At 33.7% G+C, this 16,827-nt stretch overlaps 1 protein-coding gene across 23 annotated transcripts in view; it reads left to right on the top strand.

The window, feature by feature from the left end:
• LOC126727585 (beta-glucosidase 11-like) overlaps nt 1–16,827 on the top strand; it is a 100,069-nt gene that overhangs the window by 26,300 nt on the left and 56,942 nt on the right. For 4 of the 23 annotated variants that reach the window (XM_050433380.1, XM_050433381.1, XM_050433347.1 and 1 more), the window contains exons 12-14: nt 4,771–4,861; nt 7,853–8,073; nt 8,260–8,336. In XM_050433380.1, coding sequence (XP_050289337.1) covers nt 4,771–4,861; nt 7,853–8,073; nt 8,260–8,336 — 389 coding nt within the window. Of the gene's footprint in view, nt 1–29; nt 228–447; nt 512–1,328; nt 1,385–1,833; nt 1,910–1,998; nt 2,071–2,194; nt 2,283–2,408; nt 2,665–2,914; nt 3,031–3,290; nt 3,512–3,745; nt 3,775–3,857; nt 3,946–4,770; nt 4,862–5,486; nt 5,931–7,852; nt 8,074–8,259; nt 8,337–16,827 lie in introns of those variants that run through there. The other 19 variants (XM_050433346.1, XM_050433345.1, XM_050433344.1 and 16 more) reach the window with 16 other exon arrangements.

Raw genomic sequence — 16,827 nt, 5'->3', positions numbered from 1 at the left:
AAGCCATTCACTTGGACCAAGATGTAGAGGATACATGCATGCTTTCAAAGCATTGTTTTGAGAAAAAAATAAAGAAAAGAAAAGAAAAAAAGATGTTGAGTCTTTCTCATATCTTTCTATTTCTTCTGGTAAACATATCAGTGGTTGAAGTACTGGGGGTTGATAAATTTAGCAGAGATGACTTCCCACCTGACTTTGTGTTTGGTTCTGGGACCTCTGCTTATCAGGTCTGTTTATTAATTAATGGTTTTATACAGTCTTTTCAATTTTTTTCTTAAACATAACTTTGTTATTATTATTATTATTATTATTATTATTTGAAGTGTTTATTTGTTTGTTTTGTTATTTCATTACTAAAAGTTGTAAAGAATTGATGATTTCTAATAGATAATTAATATTCTCTCTATTTCTTCATATCCTTGAAAAAAATGTTTATATATATGAAAGGTTGAAGGTGCAGCAAATGAAGATGGGAGGGAGCCTAGCATATGGGATTCCTTTTCCCATTCTGGTAAGCTTCTTTATAATTTGTATAGTATTTTGAAGTTATATTCTAATCATTTTCCCCCCAAAAAGTAAATTAATGTTCTATTATTCAACTAACTTGGTTAATATGTAACATTTTTATGAAATAGTTTATTCCCTGGTATTTTTATTAAATAAAAATGAGATTATTTGCATTCAAATTAATTAGTATATCAAAAGTACTATTAGTGATCATAATAGTCCCATGTTTCAAGTGCTTGAAAATCAAAATCTCATCTATTCCATATAAAGTGAATGTCTATATATCACTTGGATTGATAAAATTAGTACTGAAATGAGATATAATCATATAATTAAGCTAAGTCTATTTAGAACCTTTTCTCAACAAAAAAAGAAAAAAAAAAAAAGGAAAAGTCTATTTAGACCCTATTGGAGAAGAATAAAATAATTTAGAGAAGTAAAAGTGAGAGAGAGAGAGGGAGAGAGAACACAAGAGAACATGGTTTTAGCCTAACGACCTACATCTACATGATAAAGAGCTAAGATTAGCCCTACATAGACTTACAATATATTGGGCCTTTTGGGCCATTAGATTAATATAAACCCAGTATCTTTAGCAAACCTCTTGGTTGATTTTTATGTGGGAATTAATCAACTTTGCACATTAACCAATTATGAATTTAAATTTATTTTCAGTTAAGTAACCAAAATATACAAGTCACCAATAATAATTAAAGTGTAGCAAAGTAAATAACTCAGTCAACTGGTGATGAAGTGGAAAACCTAAAAAAATCAGCATAGGAAAAACCCTAGGGGTTAACAAAAACTTTTAAATTTTTCAGGGAAAATGCATGGAGACAATGGGGACATAGCATGTGATCAGTATCACAAATACAAGGTATGTACAATAATTCTTTTCTGAGGACTATTTGACATGGACTAGGTTATTTTATCCCTTGATTGGTTTGTGTCTAACAAGGTGTGTGTAAAAGTATTTATCCATTAATATATTACCAATTGCACAAGTGGTATTTTTAACTTTTTAAATTTGAGTTAGAGTGGAAACATGATCTAAACTTAGCACCACTTTTTATAATACCATGATAAATGATGAATTGTCCCAAAAACTTAAGATGTTAGAAAATTGTAAACCATAATTATAACAAAATGAAAGTGTTATGCATGACAATTGTTCATTCCTTGATTGGCTGTGCTCTGCCTGATAGATACTAATTATACGACCCATGACAAAACCAGCTAATAATATGCTCGTTTAATTATAACCATCCAGTAATATGACTATAGGAGTGTGGTCTGTGTATGATAAGGTTGATCACACACATGCAGGATGATGTCCAGCTCATGGTGGACACAGGTTTAGAGGCCTATAGATTTTCTATCTCATGGTCAAGACTAATTCCAAGTATGATCACAAATTTGTTTCATTAACTGAACAAGAAGTGATTTAGTACTTTTTCTCATACTTAAGCTGCTTATTTTCTAACGTTTCAGATGGGAGAGGACCTGTCAATCCAAAGGGTCTACAATATTACAACAATCTTATCAACGAACTATCCAGCAATGGTTACTGTCCATTCCAATCATATGTGACAATAGTACAATTTTCTCAATTTGATTGAGTCCTTCTGTATGCTAATTTGTCCATGCCTTTTTTTCCGTTGTTGTCTTTTGTTTCTTGATCAAGCAGGAATCCAACCTCATGTTACATTACATCACAGTGATTTCCCACAGGCACTGGAAGACAAGTATGGAGGATGGCTTAGTCGAGAAATGGTGTATGGTTCTCATCCTTCATATCTATTGTAGACAACTATTATGCTGGAGTGTATATATCCACTTTCTGTGTGGTAAGAAGAAATTCTGGCAAGGAATGTGATTTAATAATCTAGATGTGGATGCAGGAAAGACTTCACGGCATATGCAGATGTCTGCTTCAGGAATTTTGGTGACAGGGTGTTACATTGGAGTACTATGAACGAGGCCAATGTGTTCGTAATGGCGGGTTATGAATCGGGATTTCTGCCACCTGAACATTGTTCTCCTCCATTTGGCATTAATTGCACCAGAGGCAACTCCTCAACTGAGCCATACTTGGCAACTCATCATATCTTGTTAGCACATGCATCAGCTGCTAGATTATATAAGGAAAAGTACCAGGTACTATCGAAGCTATTCATGTCAAGAGGCTTGGTCAATTTAATGAATTAATCAATGTTATGCCTTAACTATATGATGTTCAAAAATGAAGATCATGCTTGGGTTTTTCAGCCTGAAGAAAGAAGCACCCTCTTTTCAGTACCTTTGTGTCTTTGTTCTAAACTTTTAGAATAACACATACCAAGGGGAAAAAAAATATAATGAAAAATTGGGAACATATATATGAACAAATTGAGTGCCGGCAATGCAGGACCAGCAGCATGGATTTATAGGAATCAATCTCTTAGCTTTCTGGCTTCTTCCTCTAACAAACAAAACTGAAGATGTTATTGCCACTCGAAGAGCAATGGACTTCCAGATTGGTTGGTAAGTTACACATTCACGAACAAATTGACCTTACATGCTGTCATCTCATTGTGGCGTCTATGAAGTGTAATGTGAATATGGTATAGCCCTAATGCAAGTAGTCATTACAAAGTTTGAGATTCTTTTGGTTTAGTTTTTTTTTTTTATTGGTTTTTATTGTGAAAACATCTGATTTTTTAATTTTTGCATTATAAGCCATATATAAGCAAGGTTTGGAATTCTTTATTTTTTAGGCTATCATGATCTGATTGGCATTGCAGGTATGCAGATCCCTTGGTTTATGGAGACTATCCGGATGTAATGAAAAAATATTTAGGCTCAAGACTTCCAGCCTTCACCAATTTTGAGTCAAATCTGGTAAAGGGTTCATTTGACTTTCTAGGATTAAATTACTATAACATGTTGTACATCAAGGATGACTCCAGCAAACTAAACATGGAGGTCAGAGACTTTGATGCAGACATGGCAATAGAGTTGACAGGTATATTCTATTATATATAGACTCATCACAATGGGGACTAATTTCACCAGTGATTAGATTGCCTTCTAGCCTTTCTCAGCTTACCAATTCAACTCTCTCTGTCTGTCGTTGAATTTTACAATTTGGGCTTCATTCTATTATTTTATACATGATGGTCCTCAATAAATTCACCATTGTGTAACCGAGTATTTAGAGATGAAACTGAAGTAGCATACTACTTGTCCTATTGTGCAGCTATTCAAAATGATATATCAGTAAATAAGGTGAGAACATGAACATAAAATGCAGAGATGGTTTACTTGTAAAGGTCATATTGGTGTAATACTAATTAGCCTATTTGACTCAGTTTTCGATTGAGCCTTGGGGTTTGCAAGAACTGTTGGAGTATTTCAAGCAAGCTTATGGAAATCCTCCTATTTACATTCATGAGAATGGTCTCTCTCTCTCTCTCTCTCTCTCTCTCTCTCTCTCTCTCTCTCTCTCTCTCTCTCGTGCACTCATGCACAAAGAGTTTGTTTGTATGTGTGCTTCTTGCTCCGTTAGAACTGAAGAATCATTCATCAAAGTAATGCTAGAGGTCATTTTGATAGAAATATGATTTTTAACACAGAATTTTCTTATCATGATTTTAGTCCTCTTAATATAAGTTTCTTTATTTTAAAAGTGACTCTTGATTCCTCATTTTGAATCACAAATATTAGGTAACTACAGAGCGCATAATAAGCCTTTATTGGCAGGTTTAGTTGCAAATGAGAAGAAATTTCTTTTACTTTATCTTCAATTTTAATATTTGTAAAAGCTTTCTCTAGTTTTGGTATATGGACTTGATGGATGGACATAGAAATATACAGACTACCATCACTATTTGGCATTTTATAATACATTATCTGAAACAACGATCAATTGGCAGCCTGCATAGAGGGTCAATATCCATGAACTAAATGCTTGATAGAATGTCAACTGTTTTACTCTCGCTTTCAAATGTTTGCACCATTCAAAGTAAAAGTGATCAAACAATGAACAAATGAGTTACTTAAAAAAATAAACCCTAATTGAATCTTTCATATTTTCTTCCATTTCCCTCTCAAATACCATTTGTTCTAACTTATGATTGTTGTTCATGTTTGGGGGTAGTAGGTATTTAAGTTCAAAATCCAATTTTATTCTCATTTTACGTGATCCTCTAATTGAGAAACTTAATCTTTTTTTCTTCTTTTTTTTAAGGGAGAAACTTAATCTAGGTTGTAATATTTTTGCAGGATACAGAGCACTACACAATTCATCATTGGAAGATGAGCCAAGGGTGAACTACTTGCATGGACATATTGGGGCTTTGCTTGATGCACTGAGGTATGCCCATTTTCTATTGATTTCTGTTTAAAAGTTTAAAATAATCTGAAATTATTTTAAATATTACCTTCACTATAATCTGAGTGTCTACAACTCTTGACATCCTGATCCTATCTTAGTGGTCACATCGCAAATTAGGGAGATCACAGAAGTGGCTCAAAATACTTACAGAACCCAAAACTTAGTACATCAGAAGAGTTCTCTAACTGTCTATTGTCCAATACCAATAACACAGCAAGATATTTACATTTCTCTGCCACAACACATGTGACGAGGAGAGAAAGTTCATAAACTGTTGTCTAATTTGCCAACACTAAATTTAACAAACTTATCACCTGAAGTCTCAAGTTGTGGGGTGTAATTAGTTGTCACACCAATTTTGGACACATAATCATCTCAATTAATTCCATTTCATACACTTGTAAAACTAGATTGATGGATGATCTGATATGTATATCCCTTATGTTTTCCTCAAAACTAAGTTAGCCGTCATCAGCTAATTTATTTTATACATTGGAGAGCATTATTATAAGTTTCTAAATGTTTCTTTGCATTGATATATGGTTTTTACTTCTTTGACATAATTCCCCCTTCTTTTTCTCTTTCTCGAATCTAATTTTGGAAGGAATGGATCAAATACGAGAGGCTATTTTCAATGGTCCTTCTTGGATTTATTTGAGTTATTGGGCGGCTTTAAATCAAGCTATGGCCTGTACTATATAGACATGGATGACCCAGATTTAAAAAGGCAACCAAAGCTTTCTGCTCATTGGTACTCCCATTTCTTGAAGACTAAAGGTGTCAGTACAGATGGGTTTATCAAACTTGAGAAGAATTTGACTGCATTTTCCCATGCTCACTTCTCTCGGTAGATTCTTCCATTCCTTGTTGCATAATGGTGTGCTAGTATACCTTGGTTCTGCACTGCTGCTGTTTATTGTTTTCTAGAAGTATATTATTTACCAATATACTACTTCGGAGCTTAGTTTTTTCAAAAACTGTAGTAAATATCCTGTAACCTTCTTCAGTTTCAATTTCAAATAACATAATTCAGGTTTTTCCAACCTCATTCAGTCAGTCACATGTGCATGCGCGCATGCACACAGAAAGTTTTCAATCATTTGTTTGAAGATAAAATGTTTAGAAGTATATCTGCTCTCATAAGACAGACAATGGCAAAGCTAATCAAACTGTCGGAGGAGTTTTAGTTCAACTTTAACTGTTAGACAGAAATTAAATAGTCATATATGAATGGATATGACTTCAAATTTGTACAAGAAGAGAGACATACGGAACTAGTGAACTCTGTTACCAGATGCAAACAAAGCTTTTGGGGACAGTTTTTGGGTGATGGAACAAACAAGTAATAATTTGTTGGACAAAGAGACTCTTCTCTCCGCTGTTCTAGGATTTGAAAGGAACCGACTAAAATAAGCTTGGACATTCTGTTAAAGCATTAAAATCAAGCTTGAAATTCTCTGATTTATTTATTTATTTATTATTATTTTTAAGTTCAACTTGAAATTCATTTGAAATTAAACGAGATAACCATCCTATCTTCCACATGAAATCCTGATTTAGATGAGACAAGCAATAATCTCATGTGGTAACTATCGATTTCAAGAATGAATATTATCCATCAAATTTTAAGCCTTGTTAGTTACTCATTGCCTCGTGGACGGAGCCACTGTCTCAAATTTTTTTTTTTTTTTTTAATATTAGTATATGTATAGGTACTAATTATAGCAATTGTATTCTATAAAATTATATTTTACCCCCTCTTAACAATATCATTGATTCTTTTAATAGTAATGCTATAGTCATAAACTTTTCTACAACATTTTTATAAACTGTTGAGATAGCTAATTCTTATTGGTTCAAATCTGAGTACATCACTTATATCACTTTTTTACTTACCATTAACTACTTACCACATCAACAATTTGTAAAAAATATTGTAGTTCTAACATTTTCCTATTTTTAAAGATCCTAAAAAAAATTCTAAAATCTAAAATAAAATATACTAGCCCAAAAATATTAGTCCGATAAACTAATTTTACCCCAAAACAAACAACTTAACTCTTTAAAAAATTTTAAACAAAATAATTTTTCCTTACTCAGCAGCGGACACATGCATCAAAGACCAAAAAAAAAAAAACCCTCTTAGCGGCTTAGTCACACAGAGCCAGCAAACAGAGCCCCTTCACTTAACTCCAAGTTCTCGTTCTGTCACTGCATTGCCTCAAGTCTATATATCACTTGTAAACTGGTCTCTCGGCTACTCCAAGAATTCTTGAAGATTTGATGTCTGGCTCTAAGGTTTCAACATAATTCCAACACAACTTTTAGTGATCATTGTGCGTGTTTGGAACAATAGATCTCTCAAAGATGAACAATGGGAGAGGTAGGAAGCCCAAGGAATTCTCTCTTTAAGTATTTTTCTCTGTTTTGTGACCGTCTTCCTCTCTTAGTAACTTGGATTGAATTTCTGTTTAAGTAGGTGTAGGGTTTTGGGGTTAAAACTTAAATGCCTATGAAAAGCCCGTGTAAAGCCAACTCGATGGGTTTCTCAAATAGGGTTGCTCGACCGAGAGTTTTGTGAGCTATGGCTGAAAGTTAATGTCCAAAACCCAGTTTTTGTTGATCAATCAAGTCTTCATTATTGACTAAGATCTTCAAATCAATAATCTGAATATAATCTTCAGTCTTCAACCTTTAATACAACCATACTATATGCATTACAATGGAATATTAACCAGCAATTACAAATAAATTTATCATAGAATTAGTCATCACTAAAAATCCCATGAAACTCAAACTCCAAATACAACTCATAGAGGTCTCTCTCACCACAGCTAACACTCCACAAGAATAATTTAGTTTTTTAATGTGAAAACATCTGATTTTTTAATTTTTGGAATATAAGTCGTATGTAAGCCAGGTTCGGAATTCATTATGTTTTAGGCTATCATGATCTGCTTGGCCGTGCAGGTATGCGGATCCCTTGGTTTATGGAGACTATCCAGATGTAATGAAAAAAAATGTAGGCTCGAGACTTCCAGCCTTCACCAATCTTGAATCAAATCTGGTTAAGGGCTCATTTGACTTTCTAGGATTAAATTACTATGCCACGCTTTACATCAAGGATGACTCCAGCAAACTAAACATGGAGGTCAGAGACTTTGATGCAGACATGGCAATAGACTTTTCAGGTATGTTTTATTATATATAGACCCATCAAAATGGGGACTAATTTCACCAGTGATCAGATTACCTTATAGCCTTTCTCAGCTTACCAATTCAACTCTTTTTGTCTGTTGTTGAATTTTCCAATCTGGGATTCATTCTATTGTTTTATACATGATGGTCCTTAATAAATTCACCATTTTGTTACCTAGTCTTTAGAGATGAAACTGAAGTAGAATACTACTTGCCCTACTGTGCAGCTATTCAAAACGATACATCTGTAAATGAGGTGAGAACATGAGCACAAAATGCAGAGATGGTTTACTTGTGAAGGTCATATCGGTGTAATACTAACTAGCCTATTTGACTCAGTTTCCAACTACGCCTTGGGCTTTGCAAGAACTGCTGGAGTATTTCAAGCAAGCTTATGGAAATCCTCCTATTTAAATTCATGAGAATGGTCTCTCTCTCTCTCTCTCTCACACACACACACACACACACAAACACACGTGTCCTCATGCATAAAGAGTGTTTGTATGTGTGCTTCTTCCTCCCTTGGAACTGAAGAATAATTCATCAAAGTAATGCTAGAGGGCATTTCGTTAGAAATATTATTTTTAACACGCACAATTTTCTTTTAATGATTTTAGTCCTCATAATATAAGTTTCTTTATATTAAAACTGAATCTTGCTTCCTCATTTTGAAACACAAATATTAGGTAACTAAAGAGCGCATAATAATATTCACCAAAAAAAAAAAAAGAGCGCATAATAAGCCTTTATTGGCAGACTTAGTAGCAAATGAGAAGAATTTCTTTTACATTATCTTCAATTTTAATATTTGTAAAAGCTGTTGCTAGTTTTGGTACGTGGACTTGATAGATGGACATAGAAATATACAGACTACCATCACAATGTGGCATTTAATAATACATTATCTGAAACAACATTCAATTGGTAGCCTGCATAAAGGATCAATATCCATTTACTAAACTAGTGTTTAACCCGCGCAATACGCGGGATCATTTAAAATCTCATAAGTAGAAGAAAATACAGGTAATTGCTTTAAATATATGTTAAATATTAGCAACGCGATGTGTTATATCATGTTGTGTATGCTAGAGTAGATGCGGAAGAGGAAGCATAGAGGAGGAACACTGAGAACACGAGGGTTACGTGGTTTAGCCTTACGGCCTACATCCACGGAGGAATCCCTTAAGGGCTACATCTTTATTGTATGAGAGTGTAGTACAATAACCTCCTGTTACAATGAACCCTAACATGAGTATATATAGGCGAATAAACCCTAGACTACTAGTACAAGCAGGAATGGGCTTGGGCCTATTACATTGGGCTAATATGTCTAATATATATCTCTAACACCCTCCCTCAAACTCAAGGCGGAAGCTCGATGAAGACTTGAGGTTGGATAAGTATGAGAAGATCACTTGGAGATGCCTTGTAGAATGCCTTTGAAGAAACCACAATGAAGAATGTGCAAATTATCCAATTTCAGAGCTTCAAATGAAGAAACGGAGGCCAAAATCGGAATCTACGCGAAAAACTGAGCAAGATAGGCCTTTTTGGAAATTTTGACTTTTGGTCAAAAGTCAACACAAAAAGTCAAAGTCAACTGGTCCAGAGTCAAAGTCAATAGTCAAAGTGCTCACGGGTCAGATCCGGGTGGTCCGGGTCGGGTCGGTCCGGTCAACGGTCAGCTAGGTGACGTGGTGCTGACGAGACGACACTACTGACGTGGCTGATGACGTGTCGATGACGTGGACTAGGGCTGACGTGTACGTGCTTGCGAGGCTGCTGACGTGGATTAATGATGTCATCATATGACGTCAGATGACATCAGCAGCATTGTCGGCGTGTGGCAGAAGCGTGCACTGTTCACCGACGCGTGAAGGAGCAACTAGAAACCCTGGTGGCGCGTGGAGGGCGCATGCAGCTTCGTATGACCGCCAGATTCTCAGGCCAAGTAGATCGGTGGACAAGGAGGCCTTCATGGTGGCGCGTGTACCAAGCAGACGATCTGAAAGTGATGAATCTGAGACGGCGCGTGGGAATTTTCCAGAGGCTACTGCGGCGCGTGGAGGTGCGTGAGAGCTCGTATGATTACCAGATTCTCAGGCCAAGTGGATCGGTGGACGGCAAGGCCGGCTTGGCGGCGCGTGTGACTGAGATCCGAGCTGGGTGTCGAGAATCTTCGGCGGCGCGTGTGAGAGTTTCAGGAGCCATTGGTCGCGCGTGGTGGCGCGTGCGGCTGCCGTTGGAGGTCGGGTTTCTGGGTTTTGGTCGCGATATGCCGTGGAGCACGTATGTCTTGTTGGTTTCATCAAGCGAAGGCTTGATGTGCACAGATCTGATAGGGAGAGACACTGATAGCTTGGGTTTAAGATCTGGACACAGCAGTGAGAGCCATAGCGGCTGCGAGATGCCGTGGAGTCTAGATCCAGCCGACAAGCATATGACTTTTGATGGTGGTGTGCACGTGAGAATCTTCTTTGCTTGCTAGAGATGTTTGTTTGATGCCAAGAACGGAGTTTGGCTCTGATACCATGTTAAATATTAGCAACGCGATGTGTTATATCATGTTGTGTATGCTAGAGTAGATGCGGAAGAGGAAGCATAGAGGAGGAACACTGAGAACACGAGGGTTACGTGGTTTAGCCTTACGGCCTACATCCACGGAGGAATCCCTTAAGGGCTACATCTTTATTGTATGAGAGTGTAGTACAATAACCTCCTGTTACAATGAACCCTAACATGAGTATATATAGGCGACTAAACCCTAGACTACTAGTACAAGCAGGAATGGGCTTGGGCCTATTACATTGGGCTAATATGTCTAATATATATCTCTAACAATATATATTATACATTGTTAAGACTTAGTCATTACAACTCTATTTTTGATGGTATTTACGAAGGATCCTGACAAATTACATTGAAATAAACAAACATGTTTTTCACTGTATAACTAACCCTCCTAAAAAAATAAGAGATCAAAATGATAACCTGTGTATAGCTATAAAAATGGTTTCATTAGAAGTAATAAAGTTGTAAGAATTAGATATCATTATATTTCTTTTAAAAAAAAAAAAAAAGGAAGAGAGGAAAAGAAATGGAAAGAAAAATTTAGATTGTTAGATTTATATATCTGAACCATGGCATACTATTTCAGAAAACGTGTTTTAACTTATCATATTTCTTAGGTAAAACTCCATAGTGTTCCATTAAGCAACTAAGAAGAAAAAATAGCCACAATTGACATTATAAGGAAAATTTTTATGTATTCAAGCAGATATATAACTGATCCAAACAGCCACAATACAATTATATACACTATATTGACTTGGTTGAAAAATTAAAATAACTAAAAAAATAGAGATGCAGTAGCTGAACACACATAACTTTTTACTTTACAACAGCAGAACAATAGGGGAAAATCTATTTATTTTATTAAAGCAAATCCTGTTGTCTACATTCTTCATTCAACTTATACACTTTGAAATCAACCATTTTGGGACCATCACAGTGTCTAACATACCGAATTGTGAAATATAATTACATTTTATAGTAACGTTGTTCTAATCTGTCAGCTTTATTCAATACATTCAGTTTACTCTTCTAAAGAAAAAATAATAATTAACAATACTATAAAATACATAAAGACTCGTAGAGTAAGGTAGTATATACATTAGAGTTCCGTTTTTTTTCTTCTTTGTAGCAATTTGTTTAGTACTCACGTTTTTGAAGCATTTGGAGCGGCATTTGTAGCAATTTGTTTTAGTACTCTTTGAAATATATTACAAACTCTTTATTTAATCAAATATTCCTTCCTCTTGTATTTTATATAAATGGAATTCATGAAACTTTTCACTCACTATTATGTAATCTTCTATTCATAAGATAAATAAATAAAACTAAAGCATCTATAAGCACTCAATCCAAAACACTAAGATACACACAATAAAAATAAATAAGTAAACAAAATAAATAAAGCTAACAACAACATTTAAAAAAGCATCCCAATAAACTGAGTCTAATAGCCTGAGCAGTACAAAAAGTTATAAGAAACAAAGTCTTATAAGCATTCTAATGAATTAAAGACATATATGAATAAGGAAATAACAATAAAATTTACATTAAAAACTCAGTAATTAACATTAAAAACAAAAAATTTTACTTGCTAAAAATTACAAAATAATTTTACTCCTCAAACATTCAGATCTTAAACCATCCATCTTACAAAACGTAAAGACAATCAGAAAGGAAAACCAAGTAAAAGCATTGTTAAATATTATGTGTATATATATATATATAGGCAAATATTCCCTTAGGAAAAATTATTACAGGCCAACACCAAAAATCTTATAAAAAAACTATCACATACTTATTCAAAGCAGCCCAAAACACCAAAACCTACAAACATTGAAAAAAAAAAGGGTTTAGAAATCAATCATTATTGAACAACTAACATGTTTTAGGTTGTCCCTAATGAATAAATACAAATCATCTAACGACTTACATTGTCCCTAATAACAGTAAATAATTAAAGATTATAACTTGAGGCCAAAACATTGAAAGAAAGAGAATAAACGTCCGGATTTTAATTCAAATTCAAATAACAAAAATTAGCATGAGGATGTGAAATAAGAACTGAAATTAATGATTACATAATCATCATGAATAGAAATTCAAATCCTTCAAACCCAACACAATGTAATCATTGAGCTACACTGAATAGTAAAATTTAACAAAAACAAATAAGCCAAAATTAATTGCAAAGCCGAGCAAACATAATAATTAAGATTCATGGACTAATGTAAAAAATTAATTAAAGAATAAATGAATTAGTGAATCAATATAAGGACACAAAATATTATTGTTCTTTGGTCATTCAGATGGAACCAAGAATTAAAAAAAAAAAAACGTTTGCATGATACTTTTATTGGCTTTTAAAATAAAAAGGTTATGATGGTAAAGAATTTGGCTTCCATTAGCCAAAGGATATATATAAATAAATACTTAAAGCACATCAAATAGTAAAACTTAAAGCAAAATTTACACTATATTTTGTAAATACAACATAATAGTTCTGAAGATGATAAAATATAGAGCCTGATGGGCCTACTTTAATGGGCCTGACGGACTGGAACTGTTGGGCCTATGTAAAGATGATCCCATGCGCTGTGAAGGCCCATCGCTGACAGACATAGTAAGGGCCCATGATCCGAAATCTCTATCGCCTAGAAAAGCCCTAAGATCCGAAAATGGAAATCCTTGCTCACCACGCTCAGGAGAATTTGTATTAGAGTCCCACATGGAAAAGATTTGGAGATCAAGAAGAAAAGCCAACTCTCTACCACTATAAAAGGACTAACACCTTCGCAAATCAAGGTACGTTTTAATTAACCCTCTCTAGCGCTCTAGAGTGAAGAGAAGAATTCTAACTTGACCTTCGGAGAGTGTTTGGCCGGCACCACACCGGTGCTCCCTAAAGGTTTTCTTTCGATCGCTCTTGTTGTGCAGGTTCGCTTTGAGTCGCGAGTACGGTGTGACCTATTGGTGATAATTTTCAACGTCATCAAGTTCAATGTCATATGACCAGTGACTTTTATGAATAAGTAAACTTAGTATATATTTACACCCATTCAAAATAACAGCAACAACCAATAGCCTAAGGTAAATTGTAATTGCCAACTTCTAAATTTTAGTATGTATTTAGTGTTTTAACTTAATTCCATGAGCTTACAGATAATTATAGTCACTATTCTACTAACAAATGTGCAATTAAACAATTAGGAAAGAAATACATTAATACATCAAAACAAAGAACCATAAACTTTGCATGTGAAAAAGAATCCAACAAATTTAGACAATATTTATACATTTTGGTGAAAACAGATTCAGTTCTTACAAAATATAATCTTGAACAACATTGAACAAACAATTTTAATTTTAATTTCATTATATGGGGTTCTTATTGTCAAGGAATTCATACATAATAATAGAGCAGACATGAAGATGTAGGAAAAGGCAGAATAAATATGTTTTAATATTATTATTAAAAGACTTTTCTAAATTAGGTTGAAGAAGATCACTAAACACCAATCCAATCTAACCAACAACACAAATATACATCAGAATTGAATCTCACACCAAATACCCAAAACAAAATCAATTGTAACCCAAACACCTTAGTTAAAACAAAATCTAACTCATTCAATCATGAACTGATATCAAAAAAAGACTTTAAATTTTGTATTACCGTTCCCAAAACTACCTATTGCAAAGAACAAAAACCTCTTTCTACACTTGCAACTCTTGGTTTCGCCCAATTTGGAGGTTTTCTTGGTAAATCTAAAAAATGTTAGTCCAATAAGAGAGAATAGAGTGAAAAATAAAATTTTCTTTCAAAGAATGAAATATGACTCAATAACTTGAATAAAAAAACTATAAAAAAAATTTGTAAAAAAGAAAAGCTCACTGTAGAGAGAGAGAAAGTATGAAGAATGAACTATAGTTTTAGGTTTTTTGTCTAAAATAATATAATGAGAAATTTATTTGAAACAGTGTAGAATTCATAACTACCAGTAGAATAGTGAAATTGAACAACAATGGTGGCAAAGATAGTACTGAAATAGTTTGCTTAAGGGGCCAAACGAATAGGTACATTTTTCTATGATGGTGTCCATCTATAACAAAACATGGAATGCATAGTGAACAAATCATCATATGTTGTTTAAAACAACCAAAGGCAATTAACTAATGCAGATACCAACAAAAAAAGGACAACAACTTAAAAAAGAGTATGTGTATTTTTAAAGATAAATAGAGCCTAGACAACAACAAAGACACTTCTTCTTCAACGTGATTAACTTTAAACAGGACATGAAAGAAGATAATAAAATATGAGAACGCAATAAACAACAAAATTACAACTTCCAATGTTCAAAACCTTAAATGACATAGAAGTATTAACTTGATTTCTTTTCACTCTACTGCAAAATATGAAACAACAGATACCAACATGCGAAACAGAAAATTGGTTTACAAAAAGTTATTTAAAAACAATGCAAAAAGTTATTCAAAACAATGCAGATTTTATAAAATAGTGTACTACAATACAGATTTTTATGAGACAATGTGCAGTGTAAATTTTTGAGACATTTTATCAAACACACATCATACATTATTATTGCAACCATTCCCTGCCTATAATATGATCAGAGAACTACCTTGTTGTCAAAAGAACTACTTATAATTTCAAAAATAATAGAATACCATAATACCTCCAAAACATAGTCAAATAAAAATTTCAACAATAAGTGACTCTAATATAGAGTATAGTCGAAACAGACAACACAATAGTTACAGTTCCAAAGCCCAAAGAAAAAAAAAAAGGCCATTTCGAATCCTTTCAAAATCGTCTATGTTTCTATATGCAATCAAGGAAGACTCCATTTAGCCTTGCAATAATAAGTGCAACAAAGTATCCAATAGTGAAAACCCAATATGCACTTTAAGATATTTCATCAACATAAAAGTAACATTCTAGGCAGCAAAAATCCACACACTACAAAAAAACAACAACGAATAAAACATGACAAACATCAAAAGCCAAACACAAATAGAGAAACCAAGATATTGAATCAGAAATCTAACAAAAAAGCAAAAGACACTATCCAATATTGATTCAGTATGCACTCTATAATGATTGCAAAATTACCCCCCCAATTTATTGGCGGTGTGCATCTATAACCATAGGTTTTACGAATCAAGTTTGTACCCATCTAAAATTATATATATGGCAGGCCACAGTATCCGAAACTTGAATTAATATATCACATATATCAATCCCAGCACACAGATTTATCGAACAATAGTTCTTAAACAAAATTATGCAGGAATCATGTCACTCTGTACTTGCAGGCACTTATGTAAAAATGAAAACAGAACTTGACCTTTCAATTTAATTTAGAAACTCTTATTGAAGTATTATAAATGGTCTTATTAGTGAGAGGACCCTTTGTAGCATAAGTCGTTAGAAATGAGAAGTTAAAGACTTTAAATAAACTGGAAAACTAAACAAAACATAATCAATTCAAGAAAATTAAACAAAACAAAACTCAAGAAATTGGGGAAAAAAAAAAGGAAATTAGGGAAAAAGGCAGCCAAACTTTAAACCTTGATTGAGTAATGTAGCAAAACAGTATTTAACAGTCTTAAAAGGAAGCTACAACCTATTAAGAAAATCAACCCTCAATGGACATATATAATAAATATAACTTCTGTTAGCAAAGAAAGTAAAACCTATTATGTGAATAAAAAATCAATACAAATTCAGCCCACTACCTTCTTTTTATCTCTTCATTGGGTTGCGCAGCAAAATTTTCAATAAAAACTCAAGAACTAACACCAAAGGGTGAATGCATGCACATATGAAAATTTATGTGAACATGAAATACTTTATGAATCATATACTTTTAATCTGAAGTATAGGTGCACATCAAGTAAGAAAATGCTGACCTTGGGTAAAGGTGCACTTTTGTTTAGTATTATTTCTAAATTTAAATTTCAAAGAAGGCAGTAAATAATGAAAGAATACAATTCAGAATTCTATTTTTAGAGAGCAGGTTACAGAACTAGGTCTTGACAGAGTGAACATAGTTATGAACAAGCCATGCAACCATTTGGACGTGGGGATATTCCTCTAAACTTCCTGGGATAACAGTCCGTGGGGCTGTATCTTATGCTTTGTTTCTCCA

The sequence above is a fragment of the Quercus robur genome, chromosome 5, assembly GCF_932294415.1.
Source record: "Quercus robur chromosome 5, dhQueRobu3.1, whole genome shotgun sequence".
In the NCBI taxonomy this organism is placed as follows: domain Eukaryota; kingdom Viridiplantae; phylum Streptophyta; class Magnoliopsida; order Fagales; family Fagaceae; genus Quercus; species Quercus robur.
The sequence above is the reverse complement of the archived record's forward strand: the minus strand, read 5'-3'. Positions and strand labels throughout refer to the sequence as shown.